This window comes from Arvicanthis niloticus, chromosome 6 (genome assembly GCF_011762505.2).
Source record: "Arvicanthis niloticus isolate mArvNil1 chromosome 6, mArvNil1.pat.X, whole genome shotgun sequence".
Lineage (NCBI taxonomy): Eukaryota > Metazoa > Chordata > Mammalia > Rodentia > Muridae > Arvicanthis > Arvicanthis niloticus.
In genome coordinates this window covers 2,272,856-2,289,037 of record NC_047663.1, presented here as the reverse complement: position 1 = coordinate 2,289,037, position 16,182 = coordinate 2,272,856, and the positions used below count along the sequence as shown (strand labels likewise).

Genomic DNA, 16,182 nt, shown 5'->3' with positions numbered 1-16,182 from the left:
GTTTGGGACCATCCTCATCTACATGGAAAGTTACAGGCCAGTTAGGAATACAAATTTGGTAAGGCTCTACAAAACCAGAAAAAGATATAGCATGGTCTAGGACAGAAGCAGCTCAGAGGTGCCTGTGCCTGGGGCGACAAGTGAGTCACACAGGCTCTAGACAAGCATTTCAACTGAGGACCCAGAGGTCCGTCTGCAGCCCCCACAGACGGACAGCAGAGGCCGCACGGGGCCTGGAGTGCACGGCAGTGGCAGCGTGCTGTGCATCAAGGGGCGGCCATGGAACAGTTCCTACCATGACATAGAAGGCGGTGACCACGTTGAGGGACGAGGCAAATATGGAACTCATGGTCTTCACTGATGGCTCGTCCAGGCTGTCATAGGTGGGCAGGACCTGGCTGTGTAAAGACAAGCAAGTCACACAGACTCTAGACAGGCAGGCTCTAGAGCCTCACCCGCCCCTCTTGACAACTCCTAGGACTTCTACCAAAATGGCCCAGGCAATAAGCCTCTGACACTTCCTTCACAAAACACTCACCACGGAGTGATACCTGGTGCCAAGGTCACTAGCTGGGTGACACTACAGACAGCTGCACTGTGATAAGACCCACGACCTCTACCCTACAAGGTTCCATGTAGATCCCTTACCAGTGCTTTACAGCCAGCACCGTGTCTGGGCAGTCTGAGGAAGGAGCTGACGGCAAGCTGACGCAGCCCCATGGCAAGGGATATGAGAGTTAAACACACACAAGTGGAGGATGCAGCCACCTCATGCCATCAACACACAAAGGTGAGCACACACAAGGGTCAGCCTAGCCATACCTCCCACATAGCAGCCTCTCCCAGTGTGATGAGAAAGCTGGACTGTGTCCTGGGCCTGGTGCAGGAGTGTGCTGCTGCTGAGCAGGACAGGGACAAAACAGCACAGCTGAGGACTTGGGACAGGAAAGCCAACTGAGAGGAGGACCTGGGCGCCTGCGAGGTGTGGGGAACCATGACTGAGGAGAGGGCATGAGAGTAGAAGGGGGCTGCATCTGGAATGGTTCAGGCTCAGAAACTAACCAGTTAAAGAACCAAGCAACAACAGGAGGGAAAACCTGGGTGCCTCTCCCATGTACTTCCCCGTGACTATGTCCTTCCAGGAAAAGACCAAAGGCATAAAGGAAGTCAGAGTAGGAACAACCAGGGAAGTGGGTGTGTGTATATATACAACTCACACACATGCATGCTGGAAGTCAGCAACTAGTAAAGAGACCGGCATACAGATCAGTGGAACCCTACCCAAAAATGTCCTTAAAAAGGCCACGAGAAGCAAAGAGGCATACTACCTTGATCAAGAAGCAGGCAAGAATCAGTGGGAGGCTGGCGAAGGGAAGCTGAGAGCCCTGTCCACCCCAGGCTCACAAGTCAACCTCAGCACAAGAGGCCACCACTGTAGTCAGCTAGGAGAAAAAAGGCAGCGGCACGCTACACAGCCTCAAGGATACAGAAGGCAAGCGGGCATGAGCCCTGGCTCAGCCACGAGGTGGCAAAGGCTTCTCAGGCAGGAGGCCCATCTTTGGGGGAGCTTAAATCACATGCATCTGCACAACACAGAGGAACATGTGCACATCCAGTCAAGGGCACTGCAGGTGCTGTGACAGGGAGACGAGGTGTGCCTGGACACTGTGGAAAGGCTTCCATCCAATCCCAAATGCCTCAGCTTTCGGACGGAGAGCATGGACAACTCCTGAGGTGGCCTCACTAGCCCTAGGCTGGAAGTGAGGTCCAAGTGCACTCTGCCCCACCAAGCTTTCTATGCTCAATGCTGACAGTTCTTCATAACACAAGATTCACTCACCAGGAGTAAGATCAAAAGGGCCAGACGATGACAGGTACAAGGTAAGGAACTGGCTGCCATCCCAGCATAGACAGGCCTCCGGTACAGGCCACTGAGAGAATAACTCTGTCACCTCACCTAGCAAACATTCCAGTGCTTGTAGCCTGGGGACAGTATGTGACCAACACAGAAGAAGAGGGCACATTTAGGGCCCTAGGTTTTCCTTTCCAGGGAGATGAGTCTTAAGACTATGGCATGTTTCCCTCCTTCTGTAACCAGGAACCTACACTGAGAACCAACCCACGGCTGTGTACCGCCTGCCGCATGGCAACCATCGAGGAAGCCCAACCGCAGGCTCATTTCTAAAAAGCAAACAGGCGGGCAGAAGGGACAAGTGGTAACTAGGTACACTGCACAGGAATGCAACTTCTGTCACCAGTGATAATGGGGACATTAAACAGCGAGGCTGGAGCGAGTTCTGGTGGAGACGGAGCTGCCAAGAGGGAGCCGGTGAGTGGGGAATGACGATCTGGATCTCGCATGTGGGTGTAAACACAGCAGTGTGAGCAAATTTTCTCTGTCACACTAGTTTACGATTGGCACAATACATGCCCACTGACACCACAGGAGGGGGGCTTCTCTGCCAGCCCCCCAACACGCTGATGGTCTTTTCTCAACGATGTCGGATCTACGCTTACTGTTCCCACCCAGGCTCGCACCACTAGCTCCTGCCACCCCAGTGGAGGAGGCAGTGCTGCGGCTGGGATGGCAGAGCAGCCCGTTCTGTGTTCACAGAGGCCCGCTTGCCAGAGAGCCCGCCCGCACACACAAGACTCAGATACATCCTAGCAGCAGCCTCAAGTCAATGTTTGTGCAACATCTTTTTAAATATTCTTAGAACAGCTAAACTCTGGCAAAACGCTCAGGACTCTTCACAATCAGATGGCTGAGTTGCTGCTGCACCCCACAGCCAACTCTCCCCTCAAGGGATCTGGGAAACTCGCTGCCCTTGCCAGTTAATCCTACCAGTAGTTTATTTCCTGGTTAGCACAGAACTCTTCCCTCAGCCTAGAGGAGCCGGCCACACGAGAACAACCATCACTCCTCAGTGGCCAGAAGCGAGAAAAGCAGGATGCTGACCCCACAATTTCTCCCTTCAACCCCTCTGGTCCACACCGCCAGCCCCGGCCCTCCCGCTTCTCCACCTCAGCAGTACTTACGACTGACAGGCAAAGGACATGCCAAAGATGGGGACACAGCGGAAAACGCCTTCCCAGCGAATGTAGCTGACCCGCTGCAGCCACTGCCCACTAAAGAGGCCATGCTTGAGGGAGGACAGCACAATCTAGACCAAGAAGAGAGTGAGACATGGGGTCAGGAGACAGTGTGCCACAGAAGAGGTACAGGAGACATCAAAGCTGGTTTATTCCTGTAGCCTGAGGCTGTCTGAAGGGGTAGGGGCCCCATCTCACCTGAGTCCCTGGCCCTGGCTTATAACTCAGCCCATGCATGAAGCTGCTTGCACACTACTGAGGGCTGTACCCAGCTGCAGAGGGTTTCTGCACGTGGTAGAGTGGCTCCTATATGGGGGCCTCACAGTGGACACAGAAGCAGAACCTCACTCACTAACTCAGCCCTGATACCTGTCTCAAATCTCAGGGAGCAGTCCCCTCAGTATGGGCATGCCCTTTATGTCCTTGCTCTGGACAGGCAGACACAGTCATCTTTCAGGAGCTCATCCCACTGAAGATACAGCTAAGAGTAAGGAGTTAACTGTCATTGGCTGGTCCCCAGAGAGCTAAGGACATGAGGGGACCATGGCTGCAGAGAAACCTGCAGCCAGACCAGTGCACAGCTCCTGCAAGGTCACTTGGCCCCTGGTCTTGGGAAGCACAGGGCTTCCCTGGCAAGTGAGGGTAAGCCCCAAGGGTTCAGCGGGGTCAGGCAGCGAAGGCTAAGGACTCTGGAGGAAGTCCTCACACCTCATCTTCCAGACTGTCCCCAACAAAGGTCATTTAGAAAAATGACAACAGGCACCATGTGACAAAACACTAGCTGATGCACTGGTTCCATGTTCCACACGAAGGATCTTCCCATAAAGCACCCAGCACTTCACTTGCTTTCCACAGCCTGGGCAAAGCAACCACAGTTTCGAAGCACCTTTTGAATCCTGCTGCCCAACTGCCCTGCTCTGGTGCTCACCGACCAGGCAAACATATGCCATTTCAGTAACTCTACCACAAGACTCAAAGCCACTTTCTCACAATGCTCCACAAGGTAGCTGACGGCTCCAGGAGACTAAGGCATGGGCACTTGTGGCTATGGGAAGGACTAAGCCATAAACACCTCCTTAGCAGCGCCTGTGATGCTCACCACAAACATGAAGACAGTGTAGAAGAGGAGCGCCATGGCACTGAAGGACTGGATGGAGGCCATCATGTTTCTCTGCAGGCTGAGCGGAAGCACGATGAGCAGGGACACCGCGAAGAGCAGGAACACACGGAAAGTCCTGGTCACCTGGAAGGGAATCAGGAGTCCTCATGCTCTGAGCCCTGAGCTTACTCACTGCCAAGACTCATCTTACTGGTGTTGCCAGGGCAGGAGCCACCACAGGCCGGGGAGCACATTGAGGCCTTAAGGTATTAGGTGGTGTGGTCAAGTCTGGCATGTACAGTCTGAAAGCTCCCCTCTCAGTAGCTATGTGGATCAAGGCACTGAATGCCTCTGGCCCTGCATGGTCCACCCAGGCTCCACACTGAGACTAGTCTGGACAAAAAGATTAGCCAACCCCCCCCCCACCCCCATGACAGTGTCAGAACGTGGCCAAAACAGGTAAGAACTGCACTGCTCTGGAAATACCCTGCACAGCTAGTGCCAGTGGCTGGTGGAAGGAGTCACCAAGTCTCCACACAACTCAGAGCTGTCTCTGCCACAGAAGCAAATTCTGACCCAGAAAATTCTCACAAAACTCCAGGCTGGCATCTACTGGCAAGCAACGGTCTGGGGATAGCTACCATCTAACTCAGCTGCAGCTAGCACGCTAGACTTCCTGGATCCTTCATAGGTGACAGCACAGGCTGGAGGTGAAGGGCTCCCCAGCTACAAACACCTGCAAATCTAAAACAAGCCCACACCGCTGAGCATGGCAGCACTGTACACGATGGGCGGTGGGAACAGAGAGGCTCTGTACACTCTGTCACTGTGTGGGACCATTTGCAAGGCCACAGAGGCCAACACTAACCATCCTGCAAGTCTCTCAGAACTGCAGCTGAGACATCTGACCCTGGCACAGATCTATAGGTTTTGAGAAAGGACTCAAGTAACTGTGTGAGAGACTGATCCACAGCTCTGCTGCACCCATGGGAAGACAGGGACATGGAGAGCCCAATGGGAAGACACCTTCAGAACACGGACCAGGGCCAGGGTCACAGGACACTCTGGAAAGTTCTCCCACACCATGCAAATCCAACACGTATTCGTGAGAAGGACCTCCCCCTCAGCTGACACCTTTACAAACTAAAATTCGTCTCTACCTATCTGATAAACAAACACGAAGGAGTCTTCACAAAAAAGACCCCACTCTCCCAGCCAGTCACTGGCTACAGCTCTGCTCCCCAGTAGGGGAGGAAGGCTGTGTGAAGCCCAGTTCACAGGTGGGACCCTTCTGGGGCAAGGAGTTGCAAGCTTGGAGCATGACAGAGCTGTCACAGGCCCTGGGAGCAGTGCCCTCACACCTTTCTCAGCAGGGTGGGCTCCAGCTCCCTGCCTCAACATACCAATCAATAGCCAAGCACACGAGCTACATGAGGGCCTGGTCTCTTCTGCCTTTTGATGAGAAGCGCTGGAAGGCTGAGGCAACTGACCTGCACAATGGCTTGATCTATCATACCCTCCCCTTCCTGTCTTCCACCTTGTACACTACCCAGCTGTGTCATAGCCTGCTCTTCCTCTCTCCCTCTCTCACTCTCCTAGTACCTCGCAGACACTACCCCAGCAAAGTCCTGAAATCCAAGCCAGGGAACTTGAGTGGCTGGCAGACAGAGGAAGCCTGCCTCAGCCAAGCACACTGGTCTCAGCTGGCTTAAGGAAAGGAGGCAGCAACCACAAGGATTAAAACAGAACAGACATCTAACAGTGTCTTACCTGTAATCCAAGCAGTGGAGCAAAGAAGTTGGACCCCAAGTCACCAATCACGACATAGAAGGTAATGCAGGACCCCAGCATCAGCCCAATCATGCTGTGAAGAGAGATACCCAGAGCTCTGAAGTCCTAGTTAAGAGGACTGCCGTGTGATCAAAGCTAGGCATCTTTGCAGACTCAAGACTCAGGTACCCCAAGTCTGACACTGAGGACCAGATCCAGTTCCTGGGCTTTGCTGACTTGACACTGCCAGAAATCTGGCTGAGTTCAAGGCAATTTTGAATGTCTACATTCACAGGACTGTGGGATGTCTGGGGGCTCTGCACTGCTCTTGGGGTGAATGCCAAACCACACTGAACTAGTCTCTATGTGGTATCGTACTTTCCTTCCACGGGAGCTTCAGAAACCCTTCTAGGTACAGTAATATTAGATAAGTTAAAAGAATAACCAACTGCTCCTCGAAACTGTTTTCTTCTATGTTTACAATTCTTTGATTTAGAAGCCTAAAAGTGTAATTTTCTGACAAATTTTTCCAACTCATTAAAATTTTACTCTCAAAAAAAAAAAAAATTCAGTTTAGGGCCTCCCTTCTGCAGCAGAGTTGGGGGCGCAGTTTACATAACAGCATTAAGGTTAGCTGTACTTTGGAGTGGGGGGTTGTGAAAGGGAGACCAGGAAGGGTGAATAACATATAAAATGTAAACAAATAAAATGATTAATAAATTTTAAAAACAACATTAGCTACGCTGAGAGCTATCCCTCAGTACTCTCCAAGCCTCTTGTTCTCATACAGCTTTCAATTCCGACAGCCGGTGTAAGGTCGCAGTGAACTGACTACTGTGTGAGCAACTCCTCAGAAGCACATTAAACGTTATAAGCTGTCCACGCGTGAAGCACAGCGTTCATTTCCTGACAGGCTCCAGCTCCTCCGCTGCTGCAGAGAGAAGGATGGGACTCAGCGAGGCGGCACCGCTCACCTGGTCTCCACCAGCATCTTCCCGGCCTTGCCATAAGCATGGAATGCTACAGAAGAGAAGAGAAAAAGGCTCAGACCAACAGTAAGAAACACTTTGGTTAAAAAGCCACTGAGAAAAGCTGTGAGAGGCAGTTTGCTTGAAGTTCCACAGATAAGGAGATACTTTAAACTCTGGTGCCAGACTTTCTTTAGACCCACCATCCCCAAACGAAACAACACAAGCAAAGAGACACAAGCAAGGGAGGCACAGACACAAGCAAGGGTTTCTGTAGTTGTTCCTTATGAAATATTAAGGGGGAAACAGAAGTCAGGACCCTGTGAAGTACTGGGTTCTGCCCATGACAGCTATGAACAGGCTTGGAGCAGTGTGAAAACTGCAGAGCTAGCCCTACTTGGGAATAGGGGAAGAGAAAGAACTCAAGAGGGGTCCAGAAGGTTCAAGCCCGGCTCCAGAGCCCAGTATTCATGTCCTGCTCCACAAGGATGCTGCTGAGGGCTTTATATTTGTCCTCTGATTGTGACTTACAGAAGGAAACCGAATCTTTGCAAGCATGGCTCTCTGGGGAAGGAAGGAACAAGAGCTCTGAGACTTGCCAGAGCCCAGAACAGCCAGGGACAGAGCACTGATAGTGTCCAGCAGGCATGGACAAAGCAGAGTCCTACCAGGAAAGGGTCTCCATCTTTCCTTCCTGAGCCACAACTATTTACAGCCAGCAGATGAGAGTAAAAGCTGACTCCACTGGTCCTCAATGGACCGTTCCAGTTATCTGGTCTCTACTGGCTCCCCCGTGGTCCAGCCAGATGAGAGCAAAGGGAAGTAACCTCTGGTATTCTGGAGCAGCCACAGGCAGTGCATGTGACAGGATGGTCTCAGCCTGTCACAGCCCCAGCTTCCTGCCTCGTTTCCTCTCTTACTCTGGGCCAGTGGCCCTCTGAGGTTGCAAAGCAGGAAACACATACACTGGGTATGAATGAACCAAACAAAATCCTTGTTACTTTTAACTGAGGAAGAGGCAGTGTTGGCAAAAGACAGACAGTTGGCATCAGCCTCCACTTGGCCTGAAAACAATAAGACTTCAGCCTCCAGGGGTCACTCTGGCCTTTCCCAGTCTCATCTGGGAAGGGAACCTAACATACCCCTCAAGTTCATGTAGCAAGAACTAAAACACTTCACAATGTTACCCAAGGTCTGGATAGAGAATTTCAAACAATTAAAAGAACCCCAGAGGTGATCATCTCCATAGTGCCTGCCATAGCACCAAAGAGGCTCTAAGCCCTGTGCTAGAACACTCAGCATACAACATGGAGGGCCAGCCGGCCAGTGATGGCACACGCCTTTAAGGAGCCAGAGGCAGGACATGTCTGGTTCAAGGCCAGCCTCGTCTACAAAGTGATTTCTAGGCTGGCCAGAGCTGTCCTCTGAGGGCAGAACCTCTGGCCCATTCCCACTCCAGTCTCATTCCTTACTCTCTGACAGGAAAGTGGGTCTACTGTACACTTCATACAGAATACTCTGCTCTAGAAGAAGCTATAGGAAAATGGAAGTCACCAGCTAGTCAAGAGACCAGAGGAGGCAGCACTCTCTTCTGCCAGGTCACTCTGAACAGGATCCAGGCCAAAAGTAGGCTTTCTGCCCACCTACCTGAGACCTGAGATGCAGGACCACAGGACATCAGGCAGAGCTGACCCCACCCTCCACCTGTCTGCAACTCAGCAAGGCAAGAAGGAGTGCTATTCAAGATAGGGGAACAGATGAAGCAGAGAGGGGTTGCTGCTCATGACTACCAGGCAAGCACGGATGAGGCAGGGAAGGCTGGGCAGTGACTTCAGTTGAGCTACTGCTGGAGGAGGTGTAAAGCTGCCCAGCAGCCCCCACTGCCAGATGAGCACAAGGCCAGCAGCACTAGGCAGGAGCACAGTGAACACTGTCAGCTCCAGGAGGCTCCAACAGCACAGAAGCAAGGGTCAGGGAACTCCACTTCACAGTCTTGCTCACCAAATCAAGTGGCAGGTACATAGGTCACACTGATTGAGGACATGCAAGAAGAAACATTCAGCTACCAGGGCCTGGTGGGCACTACTCTAGGTCTATGAAAGGTGAGACACACACTAACCATAAGCCATGGTGGCACAGACACAACGACATCCACTATTCACTGATAAAACCTCAGGTCAATGTCAGCAGGCTCCTCTGCTATGGAAGGTGGCTTCCCTCCCAGAACACACAGTCCTAGGGCAGGGTCTAAAACTCAGAAGAGTTTCCCAGGAGTCACTGATATGTCTGTGTTACCTTCTACCCTGCTGAGAAAACGCCTCCCTCAGATTCCCTGTAGCATTACTGACTGATGTGGGAGGACCCAGCTTGCTGTAGGCACTGACACTACTATACGTCCTGAGTTGTATAGGCAAGCAAGCATAGCAAGACATGAAGAGCAGCCCAGTAAGGAAGCTCCTCCATGGTCTCTGCTTCAGTCCCTGCCCTGACTCCTTTCAGTGGTGACCTGAATGTGACCTGAGAGTCATAAGATAACCCTTTCCTCCCCACTGGTGCTTCATTACGCACGAGAAGCCCTACCAAGCCTTCTGAAATGAAGTGAGGTCATGTTGAGCATGACAAGCTGGGCATGGAATCCAAAATCACTACAGCAAAAACAAACAAAGCAAACTGGTGCCCAAATTCATCAACAACCCCCACTGTGCTACGATTCTGCATTCTAAGACATTCATCCTCCAGAGCTGGGGAGAAGGGACAGGGGACAGGTCACTGTCACAGCTGCTGATACTGTTAAGACTTAAATGTGAGGAGAGAGGTCCCCAGTCCTCCCATTGAGTGTTTGAGACACAACTACCACCCTGGAAATAAATTCTTCCACAGTGTCCAAGTGAGGACGAAGTCCATCTGCCCATCTCACCTACACAGTGCCTGTGCCCATGACCCACCCAGGGTCCACTCTCCTGCATTCACAGACACAGGCCATGTCAGGCCTGCCATACCTCCAGGGAAGAAGGGGCTCACCTTCCAAGCACTCTGATGGGCTGTGGAGCTAAGTACACACTGAGACCAAGCCCACCAAGAGAACGAAGGACAAAAGAGAAGAGCAGGTGTCTGACCAGCTTCCTAAGAAGGCTCCACACCACCTGTAGGGCCACCGTGGCAGGAGGTGGCACAGTGGGCCCTCCTCCCCACTGCTCTGGCCCCACACAGTCAGTCTCCAGGAGGTGGCACAGTGGGCCCTCCTCCCCACTACTCTGGCCCCACACAGTCTCCTCACCTTGCAGAAAAAGGAAAACTGGCACTGAGCTGACAGACCCAGAAGACTGTCTGGGAACCCGAGAGACTGGGGACCAGAGAGATCAGGACTCTAAGAAATTGCCTAGACATCTGAAAAACTCTGGGCACCAGGAAGACTGAGGGTCCAGAAGACTGTCTGGGGGTTCAGGAGATTGTCTGTGAGCCTAGAAGACTCTATGAGAGCCCATACAAACAAGCTGCCTTGTTTAGGATCAAACGTACAAGACCACTGCCATCTGGGAATCTGCTGTTTCCAGTGGTTCCAGCGTTCAGAGACAGCTGGAGCCCAGGCAGTGGCATTCACAGGTGGTGTCCATCTGACCTCTTTCCTTGTCTTGCACATCTGGACAAACTGGTTTCACTTCTCAGGAACTTTTGAAGACTAACTGACTGGCCAACCAACTACCAGATGCCATAACCTCCCCAGCCCAGGGCTCACACCTTTCAGGACACAGGAGTCTTAAGGTGGAACTTAGGCAACAGACAGTACACCAGCAGAGCTAGAGGGAGAGGACCATACCGCAACATGGCTCCACACCACCAACCGCATTCCCCAAGCCCCACTCCCTAGATTCTAGTAGGGAACACTTCATCTGGCAGGACAGAACTAGGCCATCTCAGTGCGGGTCAAGTTTAACTGATAAGTCTCACTTCCTCAGGTGGCAGGAAAAGACAGAACATCACTGTCATCAGAAAAGGAAGAGTGGGAAAGCGTCCCTCGGGTTCTGCAGCCAAGAATGAATGCAGGGCACTGGTGCCACAAAGCAGACTAGGGAAAAACAAGAAGCCACACTGCAGAAGCCCATGTGCATCTCTAAAGCGGGCAGGGCAGAGGAGGCTTGGCACCGCACACCTCCGCAGATCACTCTGACTCCATTGCTAAGAACGACTCTTTTGCATTACCTCATTTGCCCCAAAACTCTGCACGGTTTCTTCTTCTGACAGTGAGAGCTGGAAGGAGCCAGGCACACTGCAGGTGAGCGACACATGGGTCACAGGTGCTGTGAGGACCATCCCCAGGAGCCCAGGTTACAGGTGCACACCACCGTGCCGGGCTACAGGTGCACAACACCGTGCCGGGTTACAGCTGCACACCACAGTGCTGGGTTACAGGTACACACCACAGTGCTGGGTTACAGGTGCACACCACCGTGCCGGGCTACAGGTGCACAACACCGTGCCGGGTTACAGCTGCACACCACAGTGCTGGGTTACAGCTGCACACCACCGTGCTGGGTTACAGGTGCACACCACCGTGCCGGGTTACAGCTGCACACCACAGTGCTGGGTTACAGCTGCACACCACAGTGCTGGGTTACAGCTGCACACCACAGTGCTGGGTTACAGCTGCACACCACAGTGCTGGGTTACAGCTGCACACCACAGTGCTGGGTTACAGGTGCACACCACCGTGCCGGGTTACAGCTGCACACCACAGTGCTGGGTTACAGGTACACACCACAGTGCTGGGTTACAGGTGCACACCACCGTGCCGGGTTACAGGTGCACACCACAGTGCTGGGTTACAGGTACACACCACAGTGCCGGGTTACAGCTGCACACCACAGTGCTGGGTTACAGGTGCACACCACAGTGCTGGGTTACAGCTGCATACCACACTACACTCAGCAGGCATTAACACTGAAAAACACTACACTCCAAACAACTTCTTGAGAAGAATAGGAGAAGAGCTGAGCATGAGGAATAAGACGCCAGGACCCTCTTCCCCCTCCCCACAAGAGCATCCCACTTCATGGGAGGGGCCTTGGCTCCACCCACACTCTGAAAGCCAGGTCTCACCCAGGCCAGCATAGGTTCTCCTCTTGCTCAAGCTGGCCGACTTCACCAAGAACATGCAAGACTGGTGTGTCATCCAGGAGCAGAAGACCAGAAGCAGGGCCCCCAGGACAATGCCGCACTGAAGGGTGGAGAGAAAAAAAACATTGACAAAACCAGACCTTCTTTGAGTCCCCAGGTCACACATGCACAGCACGGGGGCTCATTCAGGCCAACAGGCTCCATCTGTTTCCATTGACCTCCTATGGGTGACACCTCAAAGTGATTATTTCCCTGAAAGAGAAGCAGGATCCTTGAGTCTCGTTTTAAAAGGGTCTTGTAAGCCCTCAGTGTACTGGGTGAGGCCATCAGCATCCCACACTCCGTGCAGCACCTCACATGCAGCTTCTCTAACCACCGTTCTCTCTCTCTCTCTATTTTTTTTTTTTTTTTTTTTTTTTTGGTTTTTCGAGACAGGGTTTCTCTGTGTAGCCCTGGCTGTCCTGGAACTCACTCTGTAGACCAGGTTGGCCTCGAACTCAGAAATCTGCCTGCCTCTGCCTCCCAAGTGCTGGGATTAATCTAACACACACAAACACACACACACACACTCCCCCCCCCCCCCCCCCATTCTCAACAGCTATGTGGTAAGCATAGTCTGGAAGGTCCAAGAATGGTGTGTGCCTGCCTTACAAATTAAACAGGTGTTGGCCCTGAGACCCTGCACCCGCTCTTAGGTCTTTCTCCATCAGAAATGAAACACCTGTGCACAAACCATATGGGCTTAGCCATAACCCAACAGAAAGAAAGAACTTCAACAGCCTTCAAAGGTGACTAGAAAATCAACTAGTCCAACCATGCAAACAAGTATTTTTAAGGTTCAATGGCTCAAACACACAATGTTGCAGAAAAGGAGCATGCAGACAGCTTGCTGTGGGCTGCCAGGTGCAGAACGTTTAGGAGAGACTGGTAGCTGAGCCAGGGCAACAAGTCATAGGGCTGAGGGAGAGACAGCTGTGGATAACAGAGGGGCCGAGGTGACTTTTGGGGATAACAAAGCTCTTCCATGTTCTGACCACAGTAGCCACACACTGTATACATACATCAAAACCCAAAGGACCACACCCTAAAACAGCTACATTTTGTTACCTGTAAACAGCTCCTCAATAACTCTGACAATTAAGGCAACAGTGGTTTGCACCAGGCATGATGGTACACAGGCTTTGATCCTAGTATTCAAAAGACAAAGGCAGGTGCATGACTGTGGGTTCAAGGCCATCCTGCTCTAGTCTATATGGTGAGCTCCAGGCCAGCCAAAGCTCTCTCTATAGTAAGAGTGTGTCTGCACTAGTAGTCTGAGGATGTGGCTCAGCAGTAGCGCTCTCTCTCTCTCTCTCTCTCTCTCTCTCTCTCTCTCTCTCATACACACACACACAGGCACACACCACACACACACAGGCACACACCACACACACACACAGGCACACACCACACAGGCACAGGCACACACACACACAGGGCAGGATCTGTGTGTCCCCCAAAGGAACACAGGTCTATCCACATGGCATATCAATCACATGTTGATTCCTACACACCATGTTCCCACCTCCTCCAATCAAACCAGGCCACACCAAACTCTGGCACAATCGAGCAATGGGTGGTAGCTTCTGGTGGGCAGCAACAACTGGTAAGTGTGCCAGCATTACGGGATCCCTCCGTGTACAGCAAGGTACATATGTCCCTTTACCTCATGAAAATTCACCAAGACTGCATTTAAGTATATGCAGTTTTCCACACACTAACATTAAAATGTTTCTCCTATTTAATTGCCAGAATCACTAAACAAACTAACCTTAAACCCAAAGTTTTCTTAGCTCCCACTAAACACTAAGACATTCCCCAATCCTCTGCGGGACTCAGACGGCTCTGCCCCAAGGTTCCTGGAGGAGGTAACAACAGTCCAGTGATAGAAGTGACTGCTTCTAGTCTCCCTTGCACACTAGGTTCCAAGTCCTTCCAAGCTCTTCCCAACCACTTCGCCACTTGGCTCATCTCCATCTGCTCTAGCAGAGGCCTAGCACCCCAGCGCAGCAATGTTCCAATCTAGAAACTGCTCAACCACCTGGGCCCAAACAGCTAACTTCCCAGTCATGCACTTCACAGACAGGCAGCAAAGACGACACAGTTCACTTGGAGATTCAAGTCCCAGGATGCAGTTCTGCTGACAGGCAGTTTCCATGGACACTGGGACACGTAGGCACTCCAAAAACAACCAAAACCACCCCCCAACAACTCAACAACACAGATGTCACCCCAGAGGATCTAGCTCTGTCCCTCTACCTACATCTATCAACCATATCAAATACCCAACCAGGGAAACCTAGGTGTGTTCTCAATCAGGACAGGATGTAGAGGATCAAAAACTCCTTGATTAAAAAAACGTGTTTCCTATTTTTAGCCTTGAGACGTGAACCATAAAACACGCAAAGTAGTTGTTAGTCTAATATTATCAAAAACCATTTTCACTTCCAAATGTCTATCACGGATCAATCTTCCACCTCACCTCCTGGGTGTCATCAGGTAGGAGGAGTGGTCTTTGCCTTAAGATCACACTGTCTCGATTACACAGGACAGCGGCACACGTGGCAAGGATGAGTGATGGGGAGCCCCACCACTTCCTTGTTAGGAGCGTCATTACCCAATTTGACGTTTCCATCTGCTTCCGCAAATCACTGGTAGATTCAACAGAGCCACGTCGAAATGACCGTCTTCTCATGTGGCATTCAACACTGGAGTAACACCAAACTTTTTTGTATGCCTGCTTTTCTAACTGCAGCGACACGTACACAGATCAGACCAAGCGAATGCTTTAAATCACCTTGATTAAGCCCTGATGGTAGCCGAAGCTGAGGACCGGCATGCTTCCGTGCAGTCGGTCGGAGTCAAAATCAGGACTAACAAAAACACTACCAATCCGCTAACTTATCGTTCTCTGTGCCCTTCCTACGGTGTTTGTAAACGAGGAGCCATCAGATCCAGACCACGGACCTGCTTCGAGGACGTTGCTTGGGTCTCTTCACTACCCGCCGGGCTCACACACTCTTCCCACCAGCGGAGCACTTCAAACCGATGCCCCCGCGTCCCCGACTCACCTGTTTGAAGCAGAAAGGCATGGTGAGTACGCTGACTCCCACGATGCTGTTTACGACGTTTGTGATCAGCCCCCACTTGGAGGTGGAGGCGGCGGTCATTTTGAGGGTCTAGGGGCCGGGACAGCGCGACCCTAGATAACCCTAAACCTGGAGCAGGGGGCCCGCTGACAGGCGTCGCGAGGTCAGCCTCCAGACCCTGCCAGGCTCCGCAGCAGCCTCACAGCCATGGTCCCAGGTTCCCGCCTCCGCCTCCGGAGACTGGAGCAGAGACCCGGAAGCGCCGCAGGCAACGCTAGCAACACCTCAGCTCCGCTTCGCTGCCTTCGGCACACAAACTTCCGCCTTCGAAGCGTACTCTGCAAGGAAGTGACGGTATCAAGGGCGGGATGAGGCGGGACGCCAGCCAACAAGAAGCGGATGTGTATGCCCGAGGAGGCGTGGCTTGGGTGGGCCCCAGAGGCGGAGCTAGGCGTAACTCTAGCCAATAAAAGGTATGTAGGGGCAGGACGGTAGGACGTGGGGCGGGGTCTGAATCAGGGCGGGGCCGCAATCTGTGTTCTGGGCTCCAAGCTTAGTCTAGTGGCTGCGGCCGCTGGAGGAGTGTCTTGCCGCGGTACAGCCTCAAGCCGGAAGAACAAGAGAGGAAGGGTGAGGAGTGGGCTCTTGAGGGTTAATTTTCAGGTCCTTGCCCACAGGAAGGATTTTGGGTCACGATTGGAGGACCTGTCTAGACTGAATGCCAACTTATTGGGCCAAAATTAGCACTTACGTTTTACGAATAAATAAATCATCGGGACACCGGGAGGTTCAAAGACTCAACAAAGTCACTCAGCCTGTAGGAGGGAGCATGGGGATGTGTCTGTTTGGTACCCAAAGTGGGTGAAAATAATCTACTGCCCTAGTATGAAATAAGCTAAGGAAAGTTAAAAAGGAGAGACGAGGGAAATCTAGGATTTCAAGAGACGGTGGCTTCTGTACTTGAAGGACTAACTCTTCCTGGAGTAATGGACATTAAGGAGACTAGAGA

The 16,182-nt window shown here is 52.1% G+C and overlaps 1 protein-coding gene across 11 annotated transcripts in view; it reads right to left on the bottom strand.

Annotated features, from left to right (window-relative positions):
• The window catches only part of Slc38a10 (solute carrier family 38 member 10), a 46,282-nt gene extending 30,779 nt beyond the window's left edge, over positions 1 to 15,503 (bottom strand). For 3 of the 11 annotated variants that reach the window (XM_076935337.1, XM_076935338.1, XM_076935341.1), the window contains exons 1-8: positions 15,156 to 15,477; positions 12,028 to 12,145; positions 6,937 to 6,982; positions 5,963 to 6,056; positions 4,193 to 4,336; positions 3,040 to 3,164; positions 823 to 975; positions 296 to 398 (exon numbers count right to left, since the gene is read on the bottom strand). In XM_076935337.1, the coding sequence (XP_076791452.1) occupies positions 296 to 398; positions 823 to 975; positions 3,040 to 3,164; positions 4,193 to 4,336; positions 5,963 to 6,056; positions 6,937 to 6,982; positions 12,028 to 12,145; positions 15,156 to 15,254 (882 nt within the window). In that variant the 5' untranslated portion in view covers positions 15,255 to 15,477. Of the gene's footprint in view, positions 1 to 295; positions 399 to 822; positions 976 to 3,039; positions 3,165 to 4,192; positions 4,337 to 5,962; positions 6,057 to 6,936; positions 6,983 to 12,027; positions 12,146 to 13,152; positions 13,233 to 15,155 lie in introns of all 11 variants that reach the window. The other 8 variants (XM_034504824.2, XM_034504825.2, XM_076935342.1 and 5 more) reach the window with 7 other exon arrangements.
• Positions 15,504 to 16,182: the final 679 nt, after the last annotated feature.